The following is a 27,321-nucleotide window of genomic DNA, read 5'->3' as shown; positions in this document are numbered from 1 at the left end:
TTTTCTGTATAAAATTTTTTTTATTCATAACAAAAACAAAACAGTAAAGCTATTAATATCAACAGTTTTATCAAATAATTTCAATCTTTTCAATGATTTATAATCTTCTCTAACAGAATTCAAGGTGCAAGTGGATGAAAAAGCAAAAGTAAGCTCCATGATAATTTTTTTAAGCTTTTCGTATCTTCGCATGTATCTTTCATGTTACTATCATCCGCTGAAATCTATGCAATCTAAGATGCAAATATCAGATTGAAACTGCCGAATAATAAAATGTGTCCAAATCATATTGTCTTTGCATATGATACTATGAGTTCCATAACGCATAGTAACTTTATTAAAATTTACTAAAATATTACATATCTCCTTTGTCCACTTGCATCTTCAATTATAAACATAACTTTTCTTATTTTAAAATATATATACAATTAAAAAAATACACGAGACAATATTATTTGCAATTAAAATTAGAAATGATTTTTTCTTTTGAAGCTTTAAACCACAAGCAAGTGCAAAAAATGATTATAAAACTTACGGTACATATATTATTAGCAAAATAATTTATTTTTCATACAATGATTAAATAATTATCTACTTTAGTAACAAATTGATTGCGTAATTTTACTCTTACTAGGTTCAATGCTTATTAACACTGAATCTATACACATCATAAAACTATTTGTTTCTTTGCATGCAAGATTACATTAAATACAAGACTGATTAGAAAAAATTAAAAAAATGCTGTACTTTGGTATATGATAATAATCTACAGAACTTGAAAGTAACATAAGATAAAATTTTGCTATATATGTCAGACTAAAACGACAATGACAAGAGAAACTCAAAATTTTCTTTTTGAGATTCATTAATGTGGATGAGCTCTAGACCCTTAAAACGCTTTTGAGAGGGACCTTAGACTGGCCAGAACTGTCTGCAATCACCATCCAAAATAGGACTCTTATTTGAAATACAAAGAAAAAATGCGAATTTACTTAGTGGAGTCACAAAATATTATTTAAGGAAGAAAAATTTTTAAAAAATGTTCTCAACATCTAATGAATCACTAACGAAGTAATCAGGGCTGAAAACATCAAAATCAGTTTCATTGCCGGAGCAAGGTTATGTTAGAAGACAAATGTTCGAAATACCTTAAAGTTTCGTCCAGTTATCAAAATCGTCTTGAGGATTTTTAATCTCGACCTTCTTTATAATGATTTGTCAGATAATGACGTTTTTGTTATTTGATGATATAATGATTTTTAATCTCAACTTTCTCTACAGTGATTTGTCAGATAATAACGCTTTTGTTTTTTGATAGCTTTAATATAAAATTGAAATAGGTTTTTACTTAATTTTTAATAAAGATTCTGAAAACATACACCTAATTGGAAAATATGTTTAGTTTTTTTTAAATCATTAAAAACACATTTTATTTTAAAAGTTTTCAAAACTGAAAAAGCATTTACTGCAAAAAATAAGTATCGCAAGTAAATTTGTACTCAAAAGTATAAGAAATGGGATTGTTTTCAAAACATTCTTAAGATTATATGATTGATATTTTGTAAATCCAGATATCTATATGAAAATTTTATATTTTTGTTCCATTAAAAAAACACTGTTGAATTATAATCAATATTTTTCGATAAAATTCAAAGGATATATTAATTAAATTGGTCACTTTAAAAGTTAATTTTTTCGTGAATGGTCTTGATATCTTTTTTTATCACCTTATTGTTTTGTCTACCTATTATTTGTCGTTTTATTATTTTTAAATATTCGGGAAAATAAAATTTAATCATTTAAATGCTATTTAAATAAGACTTCTATCCTAATTGGTAACTAAAAACATTCGATGTTTTTAGTTACCGCTAATATGTGTTTTTTGAACTCTTGTTCAAATTAAATTTCTCGCCTCACATGAATAACAAACAAAAAATTTATACTTGAATTAAAGGATAACATATTAACATTGAGATCATTGGAACCTTCAAAAATAAAGAAAGTAAACTAAAAAATATAGATAATTTAGGAAATCTAAAAAATAAATTAATTTAATAACTTTAGATGCCCTTTAAGAAACTTACATTATTAAATTATAAAAGAAAAAACTATTATAAAAATATCAGAGGGGAAAAAAATTATTGTACTGCGTATAATCAAAACAAATTTTCGAAGGGGAAACATAATGTAGGTACAAGCAAATTATTTGCAACATGAATCAAGAGTATAATTAAACCCTATTTCCGAACAGATTGAGCTAAAATGATGTGCAATCAAGTGCAAGATGATGCCTTTGTACTGTTGATGCAAGGGTTCATCTTGCGTTTTGTTAAAAAGGCAACAAACAATTTTATGGTTTAACCCGTAAATAATAGTGTTGTATAATACTGCAGGATTAGCACAAATGAATTAACGGATATTAAATATAGTTATATTTTCAAAACTATTACATATTGTACAATAAGTAAGCATCAGTAATTAAAAAACAGCTTCTGGGGTCTACTATGAACTGTCCATAATCACTTAACCACCAAGATTTCTGGACCTTACGCCATGTGATTTTCTTATGAGGTTACTGTTTTATGGTTATGGGTTTATGGTTAAAAATGCTATTGAAGAAATACTGATTCCAAACGGCAACGCATACGAATCATAAAATGTCGCAAATTGCATAATGTGTATTGCTACAGATTAGATGTTAGTTGGATAACAGAAGAACCACGCGTTGAACTTTAGAAAATAAATAAGAAGAAACCCGGTATATTTTTCTTCTATTTCGTATATCTTTTATACATTGTAATGCGAAATAGCTCCGAAATTATAAATATTTCAAATCTGGTCATTTATTGTGATAATCCTGAACAATATTAATGCGATGACATTGAAATAATTTTTAGGCTTGAAATTTCTTTCATTTTGCTTTCGCTCAATAACTAACATTTCCAGCAAAAATTTAAAATAAAATGAAAAATAACAATTATTCTAATTTTCAGATAGCTGCTTCCCCATCAGCGTTCTATATACACCACAACGAAAATTTATATTATTTGGTTGTTTTTTTTAATCATCATTTTTTTTTTACTTCATTTCATCCTTCATCAGAAAAGTTTTCTTTGGAGTTTGAATCATTTATCTTTCCACTTTTCAGTTCACGATGATGAAGATTTGATGGTGATTCATCAGTTTTTGCATCTAATTTATTCACATTTTCTGTTTTGTCATTAGTTTCAAACACCTCATTTACATACGAAAACTTTTCTCTGTCCTCTTTTAAATTTGAAGCGTCTGTTCTGAAACCCGCTTGAACCTCGTCATTTTCCGTCTCTGTTTCTGACACAATAGCTGAGTTTTTTAATTTATCGTTCAAAGGATTAAGATTGTTTGGTGATTTTGGAATGGGCGCAATAACATTTCCAAGATCATTTGACGTAAAATTGTTGATGGCGTTAAGACGGCTTTCTGTTTCATTTGGAATTGAATTGTTTTTAGTGGATCCATTCAAGCCTTTAATGGAGTCAGATACCATTAAGGTGTTTTCGATGCCGGGCACCATTTCAATATTCGTAAATATTTGGGAAGATCTTTGCTGTTTAGAGTCATGTTCTTCCATTCCGCAAATCGTATCAAATCCTTTTGTTTTCAACCCAAAGGAAGCTCGTCGTTCTTTACTTACTGATCGTCTTCGCCTGGAAAAAGAAAAAAAAACTTAACTGTCAGTTTATAAACCAAAAGCAGTTTTTCTTTTCAAGAATTCATATATATNAAGATTTTTTATATATGTATTTCCATATATATATTTCCAATGCCCACCTGTAGAATGACCTGGGTCATACAGGCATCTGAACGGCAGATTTGTTGACCACTCTTTCTGGGGCACCATATTATGTGGGCCAACGTTGCTCCCACAGTAAGGACAGATAGTACAGAGAATGAAAGAACATCCATGCCTCGTCTGGGATTCGAACCCAGAACATTTCTCATGCAAGGCCAGCTCCCTGACCCCTGCACAGGCCGGTTGGCTTCAAGAATTTATATACATAGTTAAATTAACCCTTTCAGGTGTAGAGATACGAAAATAATTCCACTAAATTCTGGCAACATTATAAACCACGTAGTGTTTAATCAACTTCCTTAAATTTTGAAAAGTAAAAATATAGAGCAGATTTCAGGATTTGTATTCGATGACCACAATTCATATGGTTCTTCCTTCAATAAAAACTGGAGTTGAAGTTTTTCTGACCTGTAAGGAGCCTGTAGATTTCAATTAACTAATAGATTAATTAATTTTTGATTATCCTGATTAGATAATGAATTTATACGAGGTTAAAAGTTTGATATATAAACATAAATTTTTTATTTTATAAATTTTAATATCCAAATTAAGGATTCATTTACTGTAAAAGATTTCCGATCAAATCACGGTAAAAAGAATCGGCACTCTCGGGATGCAGGTACATTTTACCGTAAAATCAATTTTTACCGGAACATATAACGGAACAAAGATCTAATAATGATTATCATTATATCACTATATCACTTTAATCAAATAAATGTTACTGTAAAAGTCACGGTATATTATTTAACGGTAGAAATTGATGGTATAATATTTTACGGATGATGCATTCAAAGTGCCGGTACTTTATATCGCTATTTTATCCGGATTTTTTTACAGTGGGATTATGTAATAAACATTTGCGAGGTCACTAGGAAATTTTTATATTTTTTTTCCAATGCCCACCTGGAGAATGACCTTCGTCAACAGGCATTTGAAGGGTAAAACTGTTGGCCACTCTTTCAGGTAATTTGAATCAGAATTTTTTAAACTGTAAGGATTACTCACTGGCATTTAGAGTGTTTATTAATTCAAAAGTATTACAATAAAGTAAGACTTTGATAATCGCAATTTATTAGACTCAGTTAATGAAATACTTATTTCCAATTATCAGCAATTGAAGAATGCGCAAATACTCTAAAAAAGATTATATTAAAATATTCAAAATATCAATATATATTTTACAGATATAAATACACTGAGAAAGAATATATAGTCAAAACTACCAGAATATTGTAGAAGTTTCTGGCTCTATAGGAACACCAAAAATACGGTAATTTTTACCGAAAAAAGCGATTTGATAAAATTAACAATAAAATATTATTTTATAATCTCTGTGTTAAAATTCGGTAATTGATTGTAAAATTTGGTAGTTTTTTCCTGATACCTGGCATAAATACAATTTTTTCGGTTTCATTTACTTTTCAGATTTGTATTTGTTGTTAAATGTGTGGCAAAAATAACTATAATTTTGAAAACCAGAGCTTCCTCTGACCGTTACCATATGAGCGAAAAAATTACGAAATAACGAGTTTAAATACCGTATATTTTGCTTTCATTACAAAATTAAGCTGTTTTTTTTTATTTTAAAGAAATGTCTTTACCATAAAGTTTGGTAATTTTATCAGAATTTTTTTCTCCACGTAAAAGATATTCTATTTTATGTTTTACTATATTAAGACAACAAAAAAAACGTATGACATATTATTACGTATTAGTTCATAAGTTATATCTCTCTAAAATTGTTTACCATTATCTTTTGTTTCAAAGTAGCTTCTGTTTTGCTATATATTTCAACATTGGGTAAGTAAAAATAAAATCTATTGATGATATTTTATTTGAATGAAAAAATTCCTTAAAAAAAATATTTAGTTTTAATACCCTGAAATTAAAATTCTTTACGAAAAAAATTTTAAAAATCTTTTAAAAACGAAAATGGCCTTTCACCTGTTCCAGGAAAAGAATTTTTGAGATCTACCAAATTCCTCAGCTTCAAATATACTTTGCGGTAGATTTTCATTCAGAGTTTCTGGAAGGAGAGATGCTAGTAGACCAGAAAGAATGCAGCTCAACCCAATGATCACAAAAGGAATAGCTTTGCCATAAACACTCTGAAAAGTGAACATCAAGTCATATATAAGTTGGAAAAAATAAAAAAATATAATTAGATTCCAGACTTAAAATCACGTTCAAACTGTAAGTAGTTGCTTTAACATTCGGAAAGAGATAATGCTTCATGCGTGTATTTTATCTTTACAGTACAGAAAAATAGTAATTTGTGATGTTGCGAAGAAAATATTAAAAAAGATAGTTTTGATGAGCTCAATTAAATACTTAATCTGCTTTTGAAAGATTTGCAGAAGAAACATTTAACATCCAGTTTCCAAGAAATCGAATTTCGGGAAATGTTTGCTATTATTTTGAAGAAAAAAAATATGGCTACGATTTTGCAAAAGTTAGAAAATGTTTAATAAGTAAAATTATGATACTCTCGTGCCTAAAATTTTTGATTCAAATTAGTTCGTTTTAGTGTTCCACGAAGATCATCATCAAAACCTCCCTCAGCCAGCTAATGAGCAGTTGGACAATATTTATTAACCAATATTATGATTGTTTCCTGTGCTTGCAACTAGAGAAAACTAATTGCTAAAAATTCTAAGGACATAAGAAACAATTAAATGATACATTAACCTTTATAATTATCAATGGATAATTGAATCATGTTCAAAAATGATTTAGAAGAGAATTTGTAAAGAACTTAATTACTCACCAAGTAAACCAGGTAAGGGACAATAAGTGTTGCGACCATGGCTATAGTACTGCTCATTCCCATTCCCAAAGATCTGATAACAGTAGGATATAGTTCTGAACTTTGTTGATATGTAGCCATGAACGTTCCAGCAGCAAAAAATTTACCAATCATGGAACATACTACATCCATGTAAGGTAAATCTGAAAAAATGAAAAACAATAGATTTAAACCTTTTTCTATCGGAGATTGTGATACTGAGTGCCCCAAAAATAAAAGATTCATGCATGATCAAAAATACATTAAAAAATGTCGTTTTTCTTAAAATAATTCAATATGTGTTAGAATATAACATCTATGCCTCAACTTTCTTTCTTTATTTATTTATTTTCTGTGTCTTTAATCCAATTCGTAGAAATTCATTATCCCACTCTCGGCTTTGAAATATTTACATCTTACCGTTATGGCACCTTAATGTACTATAGAAAGAGAGTCTATAGGAGGAACAAAGCAACTGCTACTTTTTAAAAGAGCTTTGAACCATCTTCTACTCTAAAAACACTTAAATAATGTCACTTTAAGCATCCATCCACTTAGAAATTTAAAAACGAGGCAAATTAAATTAATGCTGTAAAGTTTGATGATACCAAAATAAGATTTTTCAGGTTCCTGTCTTACTCTCTTTCTCAAAATAAAATGTGAATCATTAAATTTTTTTTTACCGAAATCATTTATTTATTATTAAATAATTTCAATGACCGATTTATACCCATTTTAGAGACTATATAGTTTTTCAGTCTTTGTTAAATTTAACTGTTAAATATTATAAGAAATTAAACCTCACTCCAATAAAATATAGATTTACAAATTTACCTCTCCATTCAAGAGATTATTAAAAATTATTCAAATGTTTGTGTTACAAATATTCAATTTTTAAGACAATAACATTTTAAGTTGGAACAATTTAGATAAGAATTAGATATGATAAGAATTGCTTCGATTCCATAAATAAGTGGAAAAAAATTCAACATAACAAATAAATTATTTTACCAATTGATGGTAGCATGCATGCTACGCCACTCAGCAAAAATCCCACAACTGAACACCATCTTCGGCCAAATTTTTCCATGAAAACCCAACTGACCATGTACCCTGGCACTTCAACCAGTGACAGAAGAAAAAAGTTAATGAACTCGTTACCAGCAAGATTGGACACGTTGATTTGTAGTCCATAATATGCCATTATATTTGCCATCCTAAAATTAAAAGTCTCAAATATAAAGATCTTAAAACAACTTAAAAGACCTCAAAATATTAAGGAAAATACCTCTAATCAGGGCTCGAAAAACAGCCCATCCGTCCGTCCTCGACGGTCAAAAATTCTCCGTGGGCAACGAATTTCTCGAATACGACGTCAGCGCGGACGGCCATTTTCCCGTTAATGTTCGTGATACATTTTCAATTTTTGGTATCTTACAAGAGTCTTGTAAGTTACAAGGCAGCAAAATGACCCACAATACAGCAACATACTGCGCATATATTGATGTTTTCTCTGTCTGGGAATACTGCAGCTGTTAAAAGGGGCTTTGCAGCAATAAACTTAAACACAATACGTACTGGTCTTAAACAAGAAGCTTTAAAAGCAACTATGAACATCTACCTAAATGGAAAACCCCTTTCAGATTTCTGTTCAGAATCCTCTGTAAATCATTGGCTTGATTGTGGAACTGGCAAGCGTCATATTTTATTCATTTAAAAAACTCAGTACCTTCGGATAACTTGACATTCCAGATAACTTGATCCTTGTCATTTAAATTATTTCCTGAAAGAAATACTAGGTTACTATTAGTAACCTAGTATTTCTTTTACTACTGTATAATGTAATCCTAGTAACGACTAATTCATTGTGCAATTTATATAAATGTTTGTAATAAATAGGAGAAAATTATATTTTTATTTATTTAAAAGCGACGGGTTAGTTTCAACGGAGGACGGGTGCATTGTTGGACAAGCCGTCCTCGGGGACGGGTAAAATTTCTGAGTTTTTTCGAGCCCTGCCTCTAATGAATTAATTGATTGCTCATTAATACTATTAAATTGTGTAACGTTTTCTGAAGATATAATTGGAGCTTTGACATGGTTAGGAGCTTTTCGAATAAGTGTTTTAGAACATTTACACATTATTAACCTATAAGTATTTGGTTACCAGTGATGAAAAAGAACAATGTGATTTCTTCACATTCAATAAATGGACAATTGCGGCTTTACCCAAAGCCTAGTGAATCTTCATTCATCGTTCCGAAGATCTACGGATGGTCCATAATTATACGGACGGTCATTTTTTGTGCGAACCGAAAATTGTCCCTTTCTTGAAATCAGACAATTAAATCATTGGATCAGGGATTGAAATCAGATGGAAGATGATCTTTCGCACAATTAATGGCAATGTTTTGTTCCTGTTTCTTGCAGGATCCCCTGTAGCCCAAAGCATCCCTCGATATTGGTATTTCAGAACAAAATGTCAATCCCATGAAGCAGTCTTGTGCAGAAATCCTTAAGAGTTCAGTGTTTTCGCAATTCGCATTTGAATTCAGAAAACGAAATTCAAAATGTTTTCTAAAAACAAAAGGTGCGCCCTCTTTTACGAAAGAACAAAGAAAACTAAAAACGAGAAAAACTTAAAGAATTAAATTTGCAACTTTTACTTTCACGAAATTTGCTAATGCAAGCTTCATAAATCGTATTCTTTCCACAGTCGTGCTGATGCCTGCTGAACGACTGTATGAACGATGCCTGTTGAACGTTGATGCAAGTGTAGAATGTTAAAATGAATATAAAATTTAGTTCTTTTTTGAATATTTCAGTACCGAGTTTATGTTTATACGTGTTTAATAATTTGCATTATACAATTTTTTTATTCCTGGTATTTTTAAACCTTGCATATCCAGCTATAAGCTGCGATAAAATTGCTCGAACAGCAAGACAAGTTTTGCAGCGTGCCTTAAGTTATGATACTCAAACCATGTAGAGAAAATGCGGTAAAATCCCGATGCCCGTGATTTTATCTTAATGATCACGCAGTTAGGAAATATGCGCAATTCGTAAAATGCCTTTGGAAAAAAGTTTTTAGAAGAGCCTCAGAAATTTTATGCAGAATCTTAAGAATCCGACACTATTCCTAAGTGCTTTTAAATGACGAAACTAATTCCTATTGGATGAAAATATATGTCTGTAATTACAAAGAGTTCTTGTTTTCTTTGCTCATGGGATAATTGTATAAAAATGGTTGATTGTTTAATACCAGCATGTTGTGATGATTAGAAACTTTTTTCTGAGCTGCGGATATCGAAGGAGATCTAATGATGAGTTTTGAACGCCATCCACAGTTTTCTCTTTCTTCAATTTCTCTCCAATTGTCTGAAAATAAATACACCATTAATTGTAGAGTGAGTTAAAAAAAAAATAGTTTCTTTAAAATTCAATTTCTCTGGAACTATTTGACCGATTTCGTTCAAATTTTGTATTTTGCCACGTAATATTACATTCTTAAATGATGTAAGAAATTGCATACCTTACAATTCAAAATTTTTCCGATTATTTTTAAATAAAATGACAATAAATATGTATAAGTGTTTGTGTTAGATGTGTTTCACATGTTAACTTTTATTGGAAATTATTTTTAGTTGAAATAAAAAAATCACGTGTCTAATAGTTTTACATAAAGAACATATACTGATAATTATAACAAAAATCAAAAATGCTAAATATCCATACTTCCTGATTTACTTTTTTTTTCTTCCAGACGTGGACACGTACCTAGGTTTGCAAAACCCTTAACCGTATAGTCCACGTCTGGCCACAGGTCTAGCTCGCATAATACATAGGTGCATCACATTAGTTAAAAATAAAATTAAAAAAAAAAGATTAAAGAAAGTGTAAATGAAAAACAAAATTTTGAAGAAAGTTACAATAGATGACAGTAATTAAAAACTTAATGGATAAGTAACATTGAAAGGTGAAGAGATCAGAGTTGCTACATGCATGGTATGAAGCGCTCTCTAAGAGGATGTAAAATAGGAATTTTGAAATACTTGGAAAAAAAAGGTAATTGAATCTCGTAGAAGAAAAGAAAAGGAGTCTTTAGAGTTTCTCATTAAGGGGATCAATTCAACTAGAGTTTGTGAATAAGAGAGTTTTGAGCATTTCTCAAGGAGAATTGTGAGTTCAACTGAAAGTTTGTGAATTTAAGAAGAATAAATTAAAGTTTTGAAGTAGTCACTGACTATAAGAATGTAGGAGTCACTGAAACTGCCGGGGTGGAGGCGTAGAATTTTGAATCGATACAGATCTCTGTGCGCAAAAATCGCACAGGAGGATAAGTTAATGTGGATTAAAATTTGATGGAAGTGCGGAGAGTGCTGTCTTGTAGCTTGGGCAATCTGCAGCATAGGCAGGGTGATGGGGATTGTGCGAAGTACCAAAGTACGTATTAGAGTGCCAGCAGTTGATGCAGTGATGGGTGTTTGAATTGCATTCGCTGAAGTGATGTCGGCTACCACAGGTCACACATGTTGCGAATTCCTGTTGACATTGATGAGTCTGGTGGTCAAGACCTTGACACCATGAACATCTCCAGAGGATTAACTTTTTCTTAACTATGCACTTATTCAGTCCTATGAAGATGAATCTAGCCGAAAGGAGATTAGTTGCGAGTCTATGGGAGACGTTGACTATGATGTGGTGTTTGTCTGTAGCTCTTTTATGAGGTATGGAAAGTTTAAAAAAAACAGGCTCTCAATATGTTACCTCCAATGAGAATAATTTTTTTACTTAGTTTTTGACTACTATTAAAATAAAGGCCAGTGATTGTGAAACACTCAGAATAGACCTTGTAGTATATAACATTCTTTTTAAGGCTCTGATATTAAAAAATGCTTCTGTACCTTGAGTTTTTGTGAGAGTACACTTTCATCCTGTTGTTTTCCATTCTTTTTAGCAATTTGCATCATGATGTCTGTGGCCTCTTCGTATCTTTCTTGAGAAACAAGCCAACGGGGAGATTCAGGGAGAAATCTAAAATAAAAAGTAATTAATTTTTAATAAAAACATCGCAAACAAAACATTATAATAGGTATATACATCATGGACTTTTCTAGAATTATTCTGATGAACCACGATAAAAAGCTCGTCGTCATTATCTCACAATATCTTTTCCCTAAACCTTGCAACCATAAGTTAGTATTCATACTTTTTACGATTTTACAATTCGCAGCTCTAGTTATCAAAGAGTTCTTTTTTAAATAATATTTTGTTCATTATCATGTGATTGTTAAAATTAAGCATCTGAAAATATTGTTTTCTGCACTGTGAAACATTGCAGATTACATGAAATAGTATTCTTAACTTAAAAATGGGGAAAATATATGCTTACAGAAACCCGCTGATAGTTAGGACTTTTAATAAGTTAGACAAATTTCGATTGTGTAGATTTCAATATTTCGTAAACATTTTTATGTATCTAATAATGGTAATAGGTGTAGTTTGTATAAAAAATTTTAAGTACATAATTTTCATTGTGGAGCTAGTTTCAGAACATAATGTTGCAGGTTTAAAACAACATTAAGTTGCATAATGCATGTAATTTTTGACCTTAGAAAAACCTTTTTGTAATTCTTTTTTTTTTAAGTTTGTTAAAAAGAAGTTTTCTGTAATTCGTTTGAAAGATTACAATGTTAGTCAACCACTGTTTCGCACAGGGCTGATATTCCACTATAGTTAAAAAATTAGCAGTAGAATTTTCTAGAAATATAGTAATATGCAAAATATGGAAAAATTTTCTAACATTAAACGTCGAATTTCTTGCAAAATCAGTTTAAAAAAATTTATTCGCCTCTGTATAGAACGTTGCTTTTTCAAACTTTGAGTATCATTTTACTCAAGAAAAATGCTTCATATTCTTCTATTAGTAAACTTCTTTAATATTTACCTTATTTATATTTAAAAAATTAACAGTTTGAACAGTATAATTTTAATTTTTACTGCACGTTTGTACAAAACTGAAGCATAGATGTCAATTATACTTACTTCCAATACAATCCATAAATGAGAGTTACCGATGATGTCACTAAACCCAAGATAACCCAACTTCTGGAATAATAAGCTAGAAGAGGCAAGAAACAGAGACCAACAGTCCACGAGCAATTTACCAGTCCGTTCATTCTTGTTCTCATTTCTGGAGATACGAGTTCCAAAACTGTTGAAAAATCAGAAATAATAAGCATTCCTTGCCTTATAAAATGAAAGATGTCCCAATATTACATTTTAACTCTTACCAAGTCCAAAACTGACTGATGAATTTTTAAAATCAATTAAAATAAGGGAACGTATTAAAAACGTATACTTTATGGCTTTATGCTTGAAAAAAACTGGGTAATTTCATCCCACCATATTGCACACTTAATTCACTTCCTGCCACTAGGTGGTGCCACAGGTATTCGAGAAACTATAAAATTTTGTTTGAAAGCATAAATTTCAGTCGTATTAAAAAATCGAGGATTATTCAATAAGTAATTGATTTACAGCCGACCGGCCTGTGTAGGGGGCAGGGAACTGTCCTTGCATCAGAAAGGTCTTGGGTTCGAATGCCGGGCAAGGCATGGATGTTTCTCTCTCTCTCTCTCTCTCTCTGTGTTCTATGTCCTTTCTCCTTTGTGTGTGAATGTGACCCGCCCTATAAACCGGTTGTGGTTGTGTGAATGGTGTGGTGGAAGTCGAATTCCTGGCCATAGATGGCGCCACTGAAAAGCAGGAACAATCGCACCTCCACTGCCTAAACAGGCATACGACAAAAAAACAATAGTAATAATAATAATTGATTTACATCATTGCACAAAATAGCTCAAGTATGAAATGAAATTTCAGAGTACTTTATGAGGGAATAATCATAATGGTAAACTTGATTGGGTAAAGTAATCATAATTATTTTATAAAATTAAAAAAAATTAAAAGGAAATTATTCTTGTCCATTAATATTATTTGAGAATGTTAATTAATTTAATTAATTACCAAAATTAATTTTACTTTATTTCAAATTTTAAGCTTCAATAGAAGTTTTATTTATAAACTTAATCAAATATTAAGGGTACAATTTCTATGTCAACAATTTGAGATAAGACATGCATTTGATTTCATACAAAATAAATAATTCAGTGGCAAATTTTTTAAATATTGATTATATGACTTTATTGTATTATGTATACAGGGTTACAAAATATTTTTGTAACCCTGGAAAACAAATTTCTGAAATTAAAAAAAAAAGTGTGAGGTTCTTTAAAAAAAGTTTTTTAAGAAAATTAAGCATCGGTATATATACATACAAAAGTATTTTCACGAAAGTTTTTAATTTATTAAATGGAAAAAAAGACAGTATCAAAATAGTATTAAACTTGCATTTTCAGTGCGATAAATGTAAGTTTATATTTATTATTTTTTCTAGAATTATGTATAATATGTATTTGCCTACATATTTTTTTGGAAATTTCATTTTCCTTACATTTTTTTTAATGGATGTTATTGCTTATAAAATTAGAAGATAACACAATCCCTAGATAAATAAAGTAAAATTGGCTGATCATGCGTAATTTACTAAAAGCTAATTTAAAATGACATATAGCTTCGTATCAACTCTCATTTACTACTAAAGATTCTTATCTAAAGAGTTGTATTTCTTATGTTAAGATAGTAATAAGATTACTCAAATCATGGAGTGCATATTTTTCATTTGAGCATAAACTTTAAAATGATGAGATGCTTAATCTTTATCATTGTTTATCAACTGAAGAAGTAATTATACTAATCATTATAACTACTTTTTCATCTCATAAGCATTTTCACTCAATAACTTTACTCACTGTTTACTGTTTTTATCTAAATAAATTGGAATTATTTTGTTTTGTCTCATAATAAACTAAGATGGATAAAAATATATCTTTAGACGCGAAACTCCAAATCTTTGGCTACGATAGTAGTCAGTTAAGTGAATATATATATATATATATATATATACTTTCCAACTTTTACGTATTTGGCTTAAAATTTTATTTCTATGTTTAAAGTGGTAGTGAAATNAAGGTGTATATCAAAAACCCCATATCCACCTGTATATTGATGGAGATTCATTGACGAAGCGATCAATGATAAAATTTAGCCACATTATTGTAAAATGGTCATGAAAAGTTTTTGCAAAAGAGTGTGCATGTGCCAGCAAAGCCAGCTGTAGATATCATCTGCCCGATGTGCTATTTTATACATAGCCCTATCCTATATTGTCCCATAATGTCCACTTACCAATAATGTAAGGTAATTGAAAAACAGATGGCATGAGGCTCCCGTTGATTGTTTTGATGACAATAAATGCTATGAAGTTATCCATGACGACTGAAGTTATTGCAGTGACAGCAGTGACAAAAATGGTGATGAAGAACGTTATTTTTCGTCCGATTCTGAAAGAAAAAAAAGGAATTGCAAAGTTTTAAATATTTATGTTGCGATATTTTATCTCGGTGAGAAAATTACTAACATACATCAACACATCCACATTAACTTAACCACACTTAACGTATCCACTGTCCTTTTTTAGTGACAGTTCTCAAAATCCAATATAAACTTGCTGGAAAATAATTTTTCAATACAAAATATTTCCAAGTATTTTAATTATATTAACTGGAACATGTATCGCGCATTTGCTTTTTCTTTCCGCATTCTGCCTTTATACGCTTATAATCTTGCTGTACAATTATTTGTACGGATTAAGTATTTTAAATCCAAAGTCGTTAAACTCGAGATCAAAAGTTTCTTTTTAGATATACCATGCTTTTTTATTATTATTGTTGTTATTATGTCCTGAATAAAAATGTTAAAATGTCAGAATCAAAATTTGAAATAAATCGGTCAAATAGCTCCAAAGAATAAATATTTTTAAAAAGAACGATTTTTTAAGGTTTTATTCTCGAATATTATCCAATCCACGGTATCGGGTGCTATTCTATCTTTCCTAACTCATATTTTAAGTGGGTGATTGTGTTTTATTTATTTCATATTTAGCGACGTTACTTTTTTAGTAGATGCAAATCTAATCGTAGGTCAAAAGTTATTAATGGTATTTGAAATGATCTTCTTATTGTTATTTCCTAATATAATCATAGTTAAACTAAGAGTTTCAAAATGCCAAAATTTAAATTTGAGATAAATCAGTCGAATAGCGCCTGAGTAAACGATTCCTGCCATGATTATGGCGGGTAATTGATGATCATGCGATGATTTTGGCATTACGGCATTATGATGATGATTTCGGCGTCATGTGTTTCATACGACCAATATTAATCCAGTTGAAAGTTTATTCAATAATGATTATAAAAAAAGCTCAATACATGCTCTGAATATTAAAAGTATTTCTTTTAATTTGCAGAATTTTATTTACTTCATAAAAATGTTATTGCAAATTAAAAATTGGAATCATGAGTAGAAACTTGAAATAATTGAAAGCTTTAAATGCCAAAAGTTTTCAGGAGAATAGAGTGAAAAATCTAGTGACATCTAATGTTCTACCATTCGATTCTTAACACTCAGTTTAAACGTCTTCACGTCTTACGTATAAGATCGCGAAAATTTTTAAGGTAGATAAATAAATTAGAGAAAAAGTACCATACTTATCTGACAGCATCCCGTAGATGGGAGTTCCTAAGATACTTCCAACATTGAACAGAGTCAAAACGAGACTGTTATAATGACCGTCGTCACACACCATATTCCACTTAAAAAAATGAAAATAAATAAAATAATCAAAAACCAGTTTATTTGCCTAGTGAGACTAGAATGCATTTGTTTATTAGCAGATACCGTTGAGTTTATCCTTTTCCATTTAAATGCTTGTTTGCAAACACTGAAGCGCTTAGTATTTTATTTTCAACAAAGGTTTTAAAAATATAACTTAAGGGTAGCCATTACGAAACACTTTGTTTACAGTTTGAAATTATATGCTAAAACTTTCTATGCCTCAATTCTCACTTTCAAGGGATTTTTATCCATGTTTTTACTTATTTATATACATAGTTACTCAAATTGTTTTTAATTCAATATAATCAATAAAGTAAACTCTAAAGATTGATCAGTCTCGCAAATTCCAGCAGGAATTTATTTTTTTTTTAGTGAGGAAACAAAAAACTCTGAAGTGACTCAGCTGCCGAAACTTTCGTTTTCATGATCGGCATTTTGCGCATTACTTCTGAATTTCTTATTTTCCGTTTTAACAAAATGCCCATTATTTAGAAATAATGGGCATTTTGTAAAGAGACGGAAAATATTTGATGCAAGCAAAAGATAAATTAAGAGAGGAAAGAAATCAACAGTTAAATCTTGTTAACTAAGCATTTGTCTCCTTTATCAATGGTTTATTTTTACAGAGTACAAAATAAATAAAGATGCATGTTCTCCGCTACCCCATAAATTTATCTAAATAGTTGGTGTGGAGACCCTTTAATTTAAAAAGCTATGTTTCAAAATAGTAAAATTAATCGTATCAAGACATTTTGTTTTCATTGAATTACATTTTATCAACATTTTGCTAGGGTGATTAGGGAGGAAAAGACCATAGTTAAAAATTTCTAAAAATGCAAAAAACATTCGAAACCAATGAGCTTGTTACAACTGCATTGCACTTTTTTTTCTACGTTAATTACAGTGTTATTGAATTAAAATTCTATTTGAATTGTAGCAAAGCAATTTATGTTTCAAATAAACTGAAATATTTCTGTAAATCTTTAAGGTGGGGAAGATGGGTGCACCATGGGAAAGAAGAGGGCGGTGTTTGGGGAAATGGGCAACCACATTTGCACTCTCACAAATCACAAAAAAGTATTTATGACCACGTTTCTCACCATACGATTTAAGAAACCAATAAATTACTAAGCTATGGCTCTCAATCCACCCCCTTATGTTGTCTTTGAATAGCAGTAGACTTTTCAACATATTTCCTTCCTCAAATGTTAAATAACAGTTCATTTTCTTCCCTGATATACTAACGGTAAGCCTTATTTTTTAAATTTAGGAGCACAAAGTATGTATACAACAGCTGTCTATCTATGCCTAGAGCTCGAGCCCTTTAAGAGAGTTTCTTCCTTTTCTAGAACAAGTTTGGTGGCAAAAAATAAGTGCATAGTTGTAATTAGTAAATGTTATTTTTCATTTGTTGAGCGTATGACGAATTGTAAAGTTAATTAAAAACAAAATGCATTTCATGTTCACATATTCAATTTTTTATCATTATTCTACCAACCCAAAACATTTTTATAAATAATTTAAGATCTTTTTTAAAAACACCAAAGACTACTTTTGATCCGAAAACTTTATTTTTATAGTCTTGCATTGTAATCTTGCTGTAGTACGTATCACAGAATTTGAAAAGCTTTTTTTTTTTGGTAAAACTTTTATCCTAGCTGCTGCGATCTCACTTTCTCACATACGGTGTGTTACAATGTATTGCGTCCGAAATAGCAATCTGCAAGCATAATGATTGCAGAATAGCATGTAAAGTTAGACTTTGATCCTTATCTAGCATATGCCCACATAACATTGCCACATAACATTACATCCACATCAGAAAAGCATTTTTGGTTTGACATTTACTGCTTTGTCTCAACTATAACTCATCTTTTTTCAACTATTTTCATTGAATTACATTTCATATTTTGAATTACATTTCATATTTTGAATTACATTTCACATTACATTTCATACTTTCATTGAATATTAAACAACCTCTCACAAAACATATATAAATGGAACACCCGATTAAATTAATGTATCTACTTTGCGGGACATCGTCTGCGTCTTGCTCTAAATAGCGATTTTTTTATAATTTAGAAAATTAATTAGCATATCATTTCGGGTCAAGTTTCGAAACAGAAAAGCAGTATTTCACTTTTTTTCCCTCACATTTTCTCACTGAAGTAATAGAAAACCGGTGTGTCTCAAATCAAAATAGAAAAAGAAACACTTTCGATATTATTCCTAATCGTTTGTAAAAGAAGCGCATTACATAACGATTACAATAACAGCTATTTTGCCATTTATCTTCTTATTAGAAATTCAGTTTTGTCCTCATTCAATCCGTAGGGAAATTGAAGAGAAAGGTTAAAAGCCGATAACCTATATTGTCCTATCGGTGGAAAGGTGAGCTTGACATATATAGTGACCTGATGCCCTTGCAATTTGCATCAAGGAATCCTGCAAACAAGATGACCACCCTTTTATTTTTCAAATGGAATGAGAAAGTTACTCTCGTTTTCGTTTACCGCAGTGGGTCAGTCACGTAGAAATCCAACTTGACCTTTGCCAAAACAATGAAATAGGGTTGTTTGTTTACATATTCAGAAGCTCGTGTGTGAGCGTTTTGTTGATTTCGGGTTGTTTTCGAGTTGTTTTTGCTACTTTTTCTATCTTTTTCTCATTAAATAATTTGTGAGATATTCATGAAAATTTTTAATTGAATTTCTAATAATTGTAGCCAAAATTATACCTTTATTATTAAAATATTGTTTAACTCTAGAAACTAAATTGAAGAGTTCACTTTAACTATAAAGGATTTCATTTCCTCGTTGATGATCTGCGGAGAAATGTATAATTGCTGTGACTAACATGTAACATGTTTCATTTCCGTTTTGCTGATTTTGAGTAGGTTTTGAATATCGTAAATTTTTATTTTGCTACATTTTTTCTTTTTTTTTTCATTAAAAAATTGGTGAAGTATTCGTGAATACATAAACATTCTAAGAATTATGACCAAAAATGAGCTTTTGTGATTTAATTAAACTACTGATTAACTATAATAACTAAATTTAAAAGTTCTCTTTAGCCAATAAAGGGATTATACTTCCTCTTTGTTGACTTAAGGAAAAATGGAGAAATGTATGAATGCAGTGACTTCAACAAAAAACTAATTAATATCTTAGAATAGTTTTCGTTTCATTTTCGCTTTGCTGGTTTCGAGTAACGTAAATTTATATTTTGCTATTTTTTATTTTTGATTTATGAAATAATTGCTGAAGTATTCGTGATTATTTATAACTAAACGTTCTAAGGGTTGTTACAAAAACTGAGCTTTTGTGATTTAACTAACCTATTGATTAACTCAAAAAACTAAATTTAAAAAATCTCTTTAGAACAAAAGGAATTTTACTTCCTCTTCGTTGACCTACGGAGGAATATCTGAACGTAAGGACTTAATTAACATAGAACTGATTAATGCCTTAGAATAATTTTCGTTTACTGATTTCGAGTAGTTTTCGAGGTTTTAAAGATATTGTTCGGAAAAGTTCTGAAATTGAATTCTGAAACTTCGGAAAAGTTCTGAACTGAACTGACAACTGAATCGCCTTTTCAGTTGTTTGATTCAAAAGCTCGTCCGGGGGCCAGTAGTCCTAATTTAAAAAATCTGACATTGTTGGCTTGATTAACAGTATGCTTTTAAATTCTTTTTATGTATTTTAAACGAATTGGAATATTTTTAGATATAATCTTAGACAACACAAAAATATTATCACATATATTCTCTTTGCATTTCATTTTTTCATTAAAACAAAGAATAAGTACAAAATTCATTGCTCATTATTGATAACCTCAAATATCATGTTTTAAAAAATTAGCATGTATTTCCAAGTTTACTGCGTATTTTAATATTTTTCGTGTGTATCAAACAAATAAGTGCCATTTAATTATTTTCTTTTTATGCATTATCAAGCATATTATCTTTGCATATTAATTTTTTTTATGAAAAAATAGAAAAATGCTTAAATTCAATATTTAAAATCACGATAAATGTTCTCAAAGTCGAGAATAGTAACACTTTGACGTAGCAAAGCTAGCTGAGGGTTTTATAGCCTATTTTTCTAATTAAGAAAAATTAAGCAAATATTATGTTAAGACAAAGAGTTTTTAATTAAAAAAATTCATAGAAATATTTAAATAATACCTACGCAAAAGTTGGATTCATTTATTTTAGTTATTGAACATTAATTTTGAAAGAATTTAATAGTCTTATAAATAAATGCCAAGCGGCTTTAAAACTTATAAGAGCAAATAAATATAAAATCGAATTTGATATTATTGATGTTAAATAACATTATGAAAGAAGTTCTGGGAAATTAACAATGAGTTTTTAAATCGCAATAGATTTAATGTCAGCCTTCATGAGTTGGCCGGAAGTTTTCTCTATGAAACAGCTGAAAGTTAAAAAGTGTAAAGTATAGAAGTTTTAAAAAAAAATTTAAAAATTACTATATTATGTAATTTTGTTCTCAAGTAAATTTTCTTTAAAAAAAAAAGCTTGTTCGTCCATACATTTTATCAAGAGATTCTCTCGCAGAACTTAAATGTCTTACAACCTCTATGTTCCAATGAATAGTGATGCTGACCAATATTTATATAAAACATTACATAAATATTCAAATATTATGTATAATGTTTGATTTTTGTGAATCACAAATTACCATATAAGCATTATCATCAAAAATCCAAATTCATCTGTGACTTCAACAAAGTCAGGCATAAATTATTATCATGAACATTCCTCTTTAATCTGACTCACCTATACCTAATTTTGCAAGTATTAGGTTTTCACAAATTATACATAAAAACATTATATTATTTAAATTTAAGTTGAATTTTATAAACTGATACTAAAAAAAGGAATAAGTTTATTCTGTAATCAAGTAAGAGAACTTTTTTCTCTTTGGGCTTTGCTGTGTTTTCTCAATTCTGTTTTCAATTTTTATTAGAAACAAGTTTAAAGATGTTTTAAATAGGAATTTTAACAATTTTGCCCTTTTTTGATACATTTTCAAAAATAAAATGAAAACTTAAATGAAAATATTCTGCGGATGCTGTCTATAATCTGCAGCACCTGCTGTCATGTAGCAGGGTTTTTGCTGCGGGGTATATACAGGATTATTCATAAAATATATTAATGTATAGCCATGTGAATTATACAATATTTAATAAAATAATAATCTTTATAGATAATAAAAAATTTTAAATATAATAATAATTAAAAATAATAATCTTTATTTTTCAAAGTATTTGTAATTTTGGATCATAATATTATAAAAGCAGCTTTTAATCAACAAAGCGCATAAAACTTAATTTCTTACAATATATTTCTTTTAATTAAATTTTAAATATAATAAGCTATTACTTTGATACTGTAATAAATCAGTTTTAATAAAAGAGTTCTAAGATCTTGTACTATTTTTTAAACTCATATAATTATTTGCAGATATATAATTTAAACAGAGAATGAGAAAACTTGTGATATCTCTAATTAGTGAGCACGAACTCATTTTTAATCTAGAAAAAGTTTGGATTTGAAAGTACACCGGGTGGTTAGAAAATCTTGCCTTAACATCAAAGTCTACTTTTTCCCAGTGACTTTGGGTAAAATAGTTAATACGAGTATTTACAATTAAAATCGTAACTAATCGTCAATATAAATACGAATTAAAGCAATGTACATTTTGCTATCGGATAGAAAATTTTCTTGATGCATAATTTTTTCTTTTTTAGTGAGCAATTAAAGTTAACTATGCACTTACCTAAGCGTATATACTTTTTTTTAAACCGTTGTTAAACAGCCCACCCAATTTTGAGTTTACGACTATTAGAGTTCAACTCCTTATTCTAGTAATTTTGAACCCACTCCAGAAAACAAGGGTGCTCCTGAATCAAGCATTGGAAGAAATTTGCCTTCGTGGAGGATTTTTTTTCATAGAACTAACCCTCATTTGAGTTACAGGGAGAGGGAAACTACGAAAACCACCCACGGTTAGCATGACTGTGAGGAGACTCTAACCAATGAGCCGGCTATCACTGAGGATATTTTACGTTAGCACTGTAATCAGTGCGAGCCGGGTGCGGAATTCGTATCGACAAGCCATCGTTACGATTCGAAACCGGGTCACTTCATTTGAAAGCGAACTCTCTTTTCCTTGAGCCACAGAGGCTCCGCTTACATATAGTGGAATTTATCAATATTAGTACTCTCAAATATTAGCATGCCATGGTATTTAGTGAAGTAAAACGTAGGTGTACTTACCTTTGTCGAGGCTGTGGTATCCCAGTAAGTGTTATCATATTGCCAGCCATGATTGCAAGGCCTAGTTGTAGTATTTTCTGGAATAATATAACTTCCATTACTCAAAAAGTCCGTGAAGTTGATATTGTACATATGGCATTTATCTCCGGGAGGACTAATGAGAGATCTTTGATCAGAAATGCTTAAATTAGATGAGACAAGTTCTGGCACATTACACCAATGATCAGGTACGGAGACCATGAAAAGAATATTCATAGTAAACCATGGTAAAAGAGATGCAGCGGGTATTAAGAAGTATTTTATGAGGCCTTGTTGATATTTTCCGTAGTCACCCACGTCAAGTAAAATGTCCTCAAAATCCATCTTGGATTGTCTCTGATGACTGTTTGGAAATATTAAAAGTCACTTATTCGGTATAGTTGTTGCATCTGTATGATCAATTCCAACTGTTAATTGGTAGCATCTTGTCACCTCTGGAAAAAAAATATTTTTAAGTATCAATTTAACAAGCTCCAGTTTGCTTTATTTAGATTATTAAAAGTTATAGTCGAGTCTTCTGCCACTGAATAGTTCTTCCCAACAAAATCAATCTCAAAAGTTCTGTTAGGATTTGATCAATGGTGGATAAATTGCTTAGCAGCAGAAGGACTGAAGGTCCACGGTGGTGTGACCTTCTAAACTGTGGTATCGGTATCGGAATATCAGAAGTGGTTTCAAAAAAATCGAGCTCTATTGTGAGAAGATACATAGATATTACAAAATTTCATGTGGAAGCGCAAAAAAAACTGGGTATTATCTCAGCCAATCATCGTCCTAGTTTATTTTTTTCTTGTCTCTCTATCAAAATAAAGAAAATTGTGTTGAAAGAAAAGAGTGGGAGAAGAGTACATTTTAACACTCAACATGAAATCTGAGGACGAAAAAAATGGTGAATATGGTATTGATAATAAGGATAATGGAAAGTAAATTATTCACACGGAATCAAGGCAAAAAGGGAAAAATATTTCCTCTTATTTATTCAGTGGTTAGGTATCCTCACGCGTATTGAAAAGTGAAAAAATATTTTATTTTCATTCCTTTTGTCTTGTATGGATTCTTTTTTGTTCAAAAATGATATTATGATATGCATACAAAAGGAATGCATAATTGGCGTGAAAAATAAAATTTAGTCATAAATTGTCTTGTTTGTTTGATCTCATATGACCATCAAAAATCATAAAGGAAGGAATTTGTTTTCAAACTTTTTCTTCTCTCTGTGTTATTTATTCATGTGTAACTATAAAGGAAAATTCTTTTACTATTTTATAGTAGTAGTTATTAGGGTAAAAATAGAACCCAATAACACCATTTTTGTTCAAAATATTCCACAATGGAATAAAGAAAAATTTACAAATGCACCCTGAATCAGAGCTATGGTGTCAAAGCTTGAAATCATGACTCCGACTCCGGAATTTTCTGTGAATCCGATTCTGACTTACACTCCAGTTAAAGGTTTCTTTTTCACGCTATTAAAATATTAATATTTTTACTAAATAATAAATATTAATTTCAGATTGTAAATTTCCATTTTTTTCTAAATCAGAATTATTTTAATTTTATCTAAAATTATAAACATTATTTTAACAAAATTTATTTTTATGATGTGGTTACTAATTTTACAAATAAATTGACATAATAAGAAAATATTTGAACATTGTGATAAATTAAAATTGTCATAATATTCTTGTAAGCAAAATTTTTGTTTAGATAATCCTAAATATTTTGTCTGAACTATTGGATCCAACTTTTTATTCAATTTATAATATGCACTATAACATTTTACAACATTTTTATTAATATTCTACAATATTCTTTTGTAATTTTCTGTAATATTTTTGATAAAATTCTATAATCTATATATATATATACATATATTTTTCTTATGTGGCACTATAAACTCGGATATATCTCTATCTATTGTCAACACTGTAGTTATTGTTCATTTTGTTAGGTTCTCTTAAATATTATTTAAGTAGTGTTAAAAAAAATTAGTAATATTAAGTACTTATGAAGATTCATTTTGTTAGGTTGTCTTAAATAATATTTTAAGCATTGTTGAATAGTTAGTTGCATGCTAATTATTTATTTAGATTAATTTTGTATTTATATAGAAATAAAAACTTTATAAAGTAATTATTTAGATTTATTTTTNTTGTAATTTTCTGTAATATTTTTGATACAATTCTATAATCTATATATATATATATACATATATTTTTCTTATGTGGCACTATAAACTCGGATATATCTCTATATATTGTCAACACTGTAGTTATTGTTCATTTTGTTAGGTTCTCTTAAATATTATTTAAGTAGTGTTAAAGAAATTTTTTTAATATTAAGTACTTATAAAGATTCATTTTGTTAGGTTGTCTTAAGTAATAATTTAAGTATTGTTGAATATTTATTGCATATTTAGATTAATATTGTATGCATATAGAAATAAAAACCTTGCTATGGAGTAATTATTTAGATTTATTTTTGATTCTTACTAAAATGGCTGTTTTTTTAATTTTTTAAACATTAACGATGCTATCTATGGTAAAGCACTATGTCATATAAATTATTTTTGACTGAGCCTGCCATTTTCCAGAAATAACTTACATATATTATTATACGATACTCATGTTACGGGTCAAGGTAGAGGCGCGTGAGGAAGTAGTACAGCATGAAAGTTTTTAAATCATTACTAAAATTCAAAGCATTAAAAAATTTAAAACTTTTGCGGACTTCTCTTGAAAATAGTTGAAATTGAAATTAAACTTCTTCTTCGTAAGCAAAGCCATGGGCAACAAATCGAACGCGAAGAAAATTGGTTAATATATATTGTTCAAAACTAATTAAGATGTAAAGATCGGAGGAAGGATTAAAGAAATGCAGTATTTTAATACAGTTGTGCAGTGGCTTGGTTACATCAGCTTGGTTACTATTAAAGTTTATATGTTGGACAGTATAATTTTGAAAGGTGAACAAGCTAGTAGCCAAAGGGGGCTAGTATTCTATAATATTCTATAAAAAACTTCTTTTCCTCATGTTCTTATCTACCATTTCAATGTATTTTTCATAAAATTTTAAAAGATATCTTTGACAAATACTAAGTTTAAAACAATTTTTCATATTAATACAGATTTTAAATGTTACTTTTGGTTTGTATCTCTGTCAACAACAACAACAGAAAATTACTGACTTAAGAAAAATTATAATTGATGGCGTTTCAATAAGAAACATAAAATAAATAAGCTTTGAGTTATGAAAAATATTGAAAAAGAAAGAAATCGTCACCTTTTTTAATTGTATTTTATTTCTTTTAATTTACTTTTTTCAAATTGATATTGTGAAAGCTATCAATTTTCTCTAATTTTAATAGATAGTAAATCATTTGGATTTATTATCTATTATAATCTTGACCCTTAAAATATGAGTTCCGAATAAATTAATATTCACTTTTATAAACATAGTTTGAAAAGTTCTAAGCAATTAAGTTCGCTCTTGTGAACTCCAATATAAGTATATCTCAAGCGTTTTTCAGATACCTTATTTAATTTAATATTTTTGTAGTGTACAAAATTTAGAATGAAACACCATTTCAGTTCTTTCTTAAGCACAAAAAATAACATTAATGAAGTTTTCTGATTTGTATATCCTCAATCCATTTATTTTACCCCATATTACTAACCCATTTATATCCCATTAACAACTTTTTATCTAATAAACAAATTTATACTTACTAAATTTAAAATCATAAATGTTATGTACGCTCTAAAAATCCTAATTAGTTATAATTTAAGAAATGAAATTATTCGAAAAAAGGTTCTTTTTCTGAATAACATATTTCCTTATCGACAGAAGTAAATTTTTAATCCTGAGGATTGTATCTATATATATGTTATAAAGTTTAAAAATATTAAAAAAATAATTGGCTAGCAAAAGCATGAATAAAAATAAAAATATTAAAAAATAACTGGCTAGCAAAAGCATAAATGAAATGAACAAAACGCATAAAGAGATAAACAATAAAATAAAAGCAGACGATAAAGTTAGAAGACCTTTTTAGAACAACAGAGAGTTGTTGTTGTGGAATTTGAGTTTTCATATATCCTGTTACGGGCACTTTATCTAGTTTGTTTTATAATATTTTATCTATCCTGTTGCTGGTGAGTTTTCATATATCCCGTTAGGGGCACTTTTTCTAGTTTGTGTTATAATATTTTATCTACCCCGTTGCTGGTGAGTTTTCATATATCCCGTTACGGGCACTTTTTCTAGTTTGTTTTATAATAATTTATCTATTCCGTTACGGGTGAGTTTTCATATATCCCGTTACGGGCGCTTTTTTTAGTTTGTTTTATAATATTTTATCTATTCCGTTACGAGTGAGTTTTCATATATCCCGTTACGGGCACTTTTTCTAGTTTGTTTTATAATATCTTATCTATCCCGTTACGGTTACTGTATTTGTTGTGGTGTGAAATAAATGTCCTTTAATAAAATAAAAGAACTGTTTCTTAATATAGATTGATATGTTACAGTGTTGTTTTTATATATATAACATTTTAT

General features: G+C 29.4%; 1 protein-coding gene across 2 annotated transcripts in view; it reads right to left on the bottom strand.

Moving 5' to 3' along the window:
- The window catches only part of LOC107448516 (organic cation transporter protein), a 48,298-nt gene continuing 20,977 nt past the window's right edge, over positions 1-27,321 (bottom strand). For both annotated transcript variants that reach the window (XM_071183304.1, XM_043056429.2), the window contains exons 2-11: positions 22,726-23,198; positions 16,289-16,392; positions 14,928-15,082; positions 12,666-12,834; positions 11,525-11,654; positions 9,883-9,998; positions 7,632-7,837; positions 6,603-6,784; positions 5,780-5,943; positions 1-3,686 (exon numbers count right to left, since the gene is read on the bottom strand). In XM_071183304.1, coding sequence (XP_071039405.1) covers positions 3,089-3,686; positions 5,780-5,943; positions 6,603-6,784; positions 7,632-7,837; positions 9,883-9,998; positions 11,525-11,654; positions 12,666-12,834; positions 14,928-15,082; positions 16,289-16,392; positions 22,726-23,088 — 2,187 coding nt within the window. In that variant the 5' untranslated portion in view covers positions 23,089-23,198 and the 3' untranslated portion in view covers positions 1-3,088. The remainder of the gene's footprint in view (positions 3,687-5,779; positions 5,944-6,602; positions 6,785-7,631; positions 7,838-9,882; positions 9,999-11,524; positions 11,655-12,665; positions 12,835-14,927; positions 15,083-16,288; positions 16,393-22,725; positions 23,199-27,321) is intronic.

The sequence above is a fragment of the Parasteatoda tepidariorum genome, chromosome 7 (genome assembly GCF_043381705.1).
Source record: "Parasteatoda tepidariorum isolate YZ-2023 chromosome 7, CAS_Ptep_4.0, whole genome shotgun sequence".
Classification (NCBI taxonomy): domain Eukaryota; kingdom Metazoa; phylum Arthropoda; class Arachnida; order Araneae; family Theridiidae; genus Parasteatoda; species Parasteatoda tepidariorum.
Note: the sequence above shows the minus strand (reverse complement) of the source record. Positions and strands in the feature narration are given on the sequence as shown.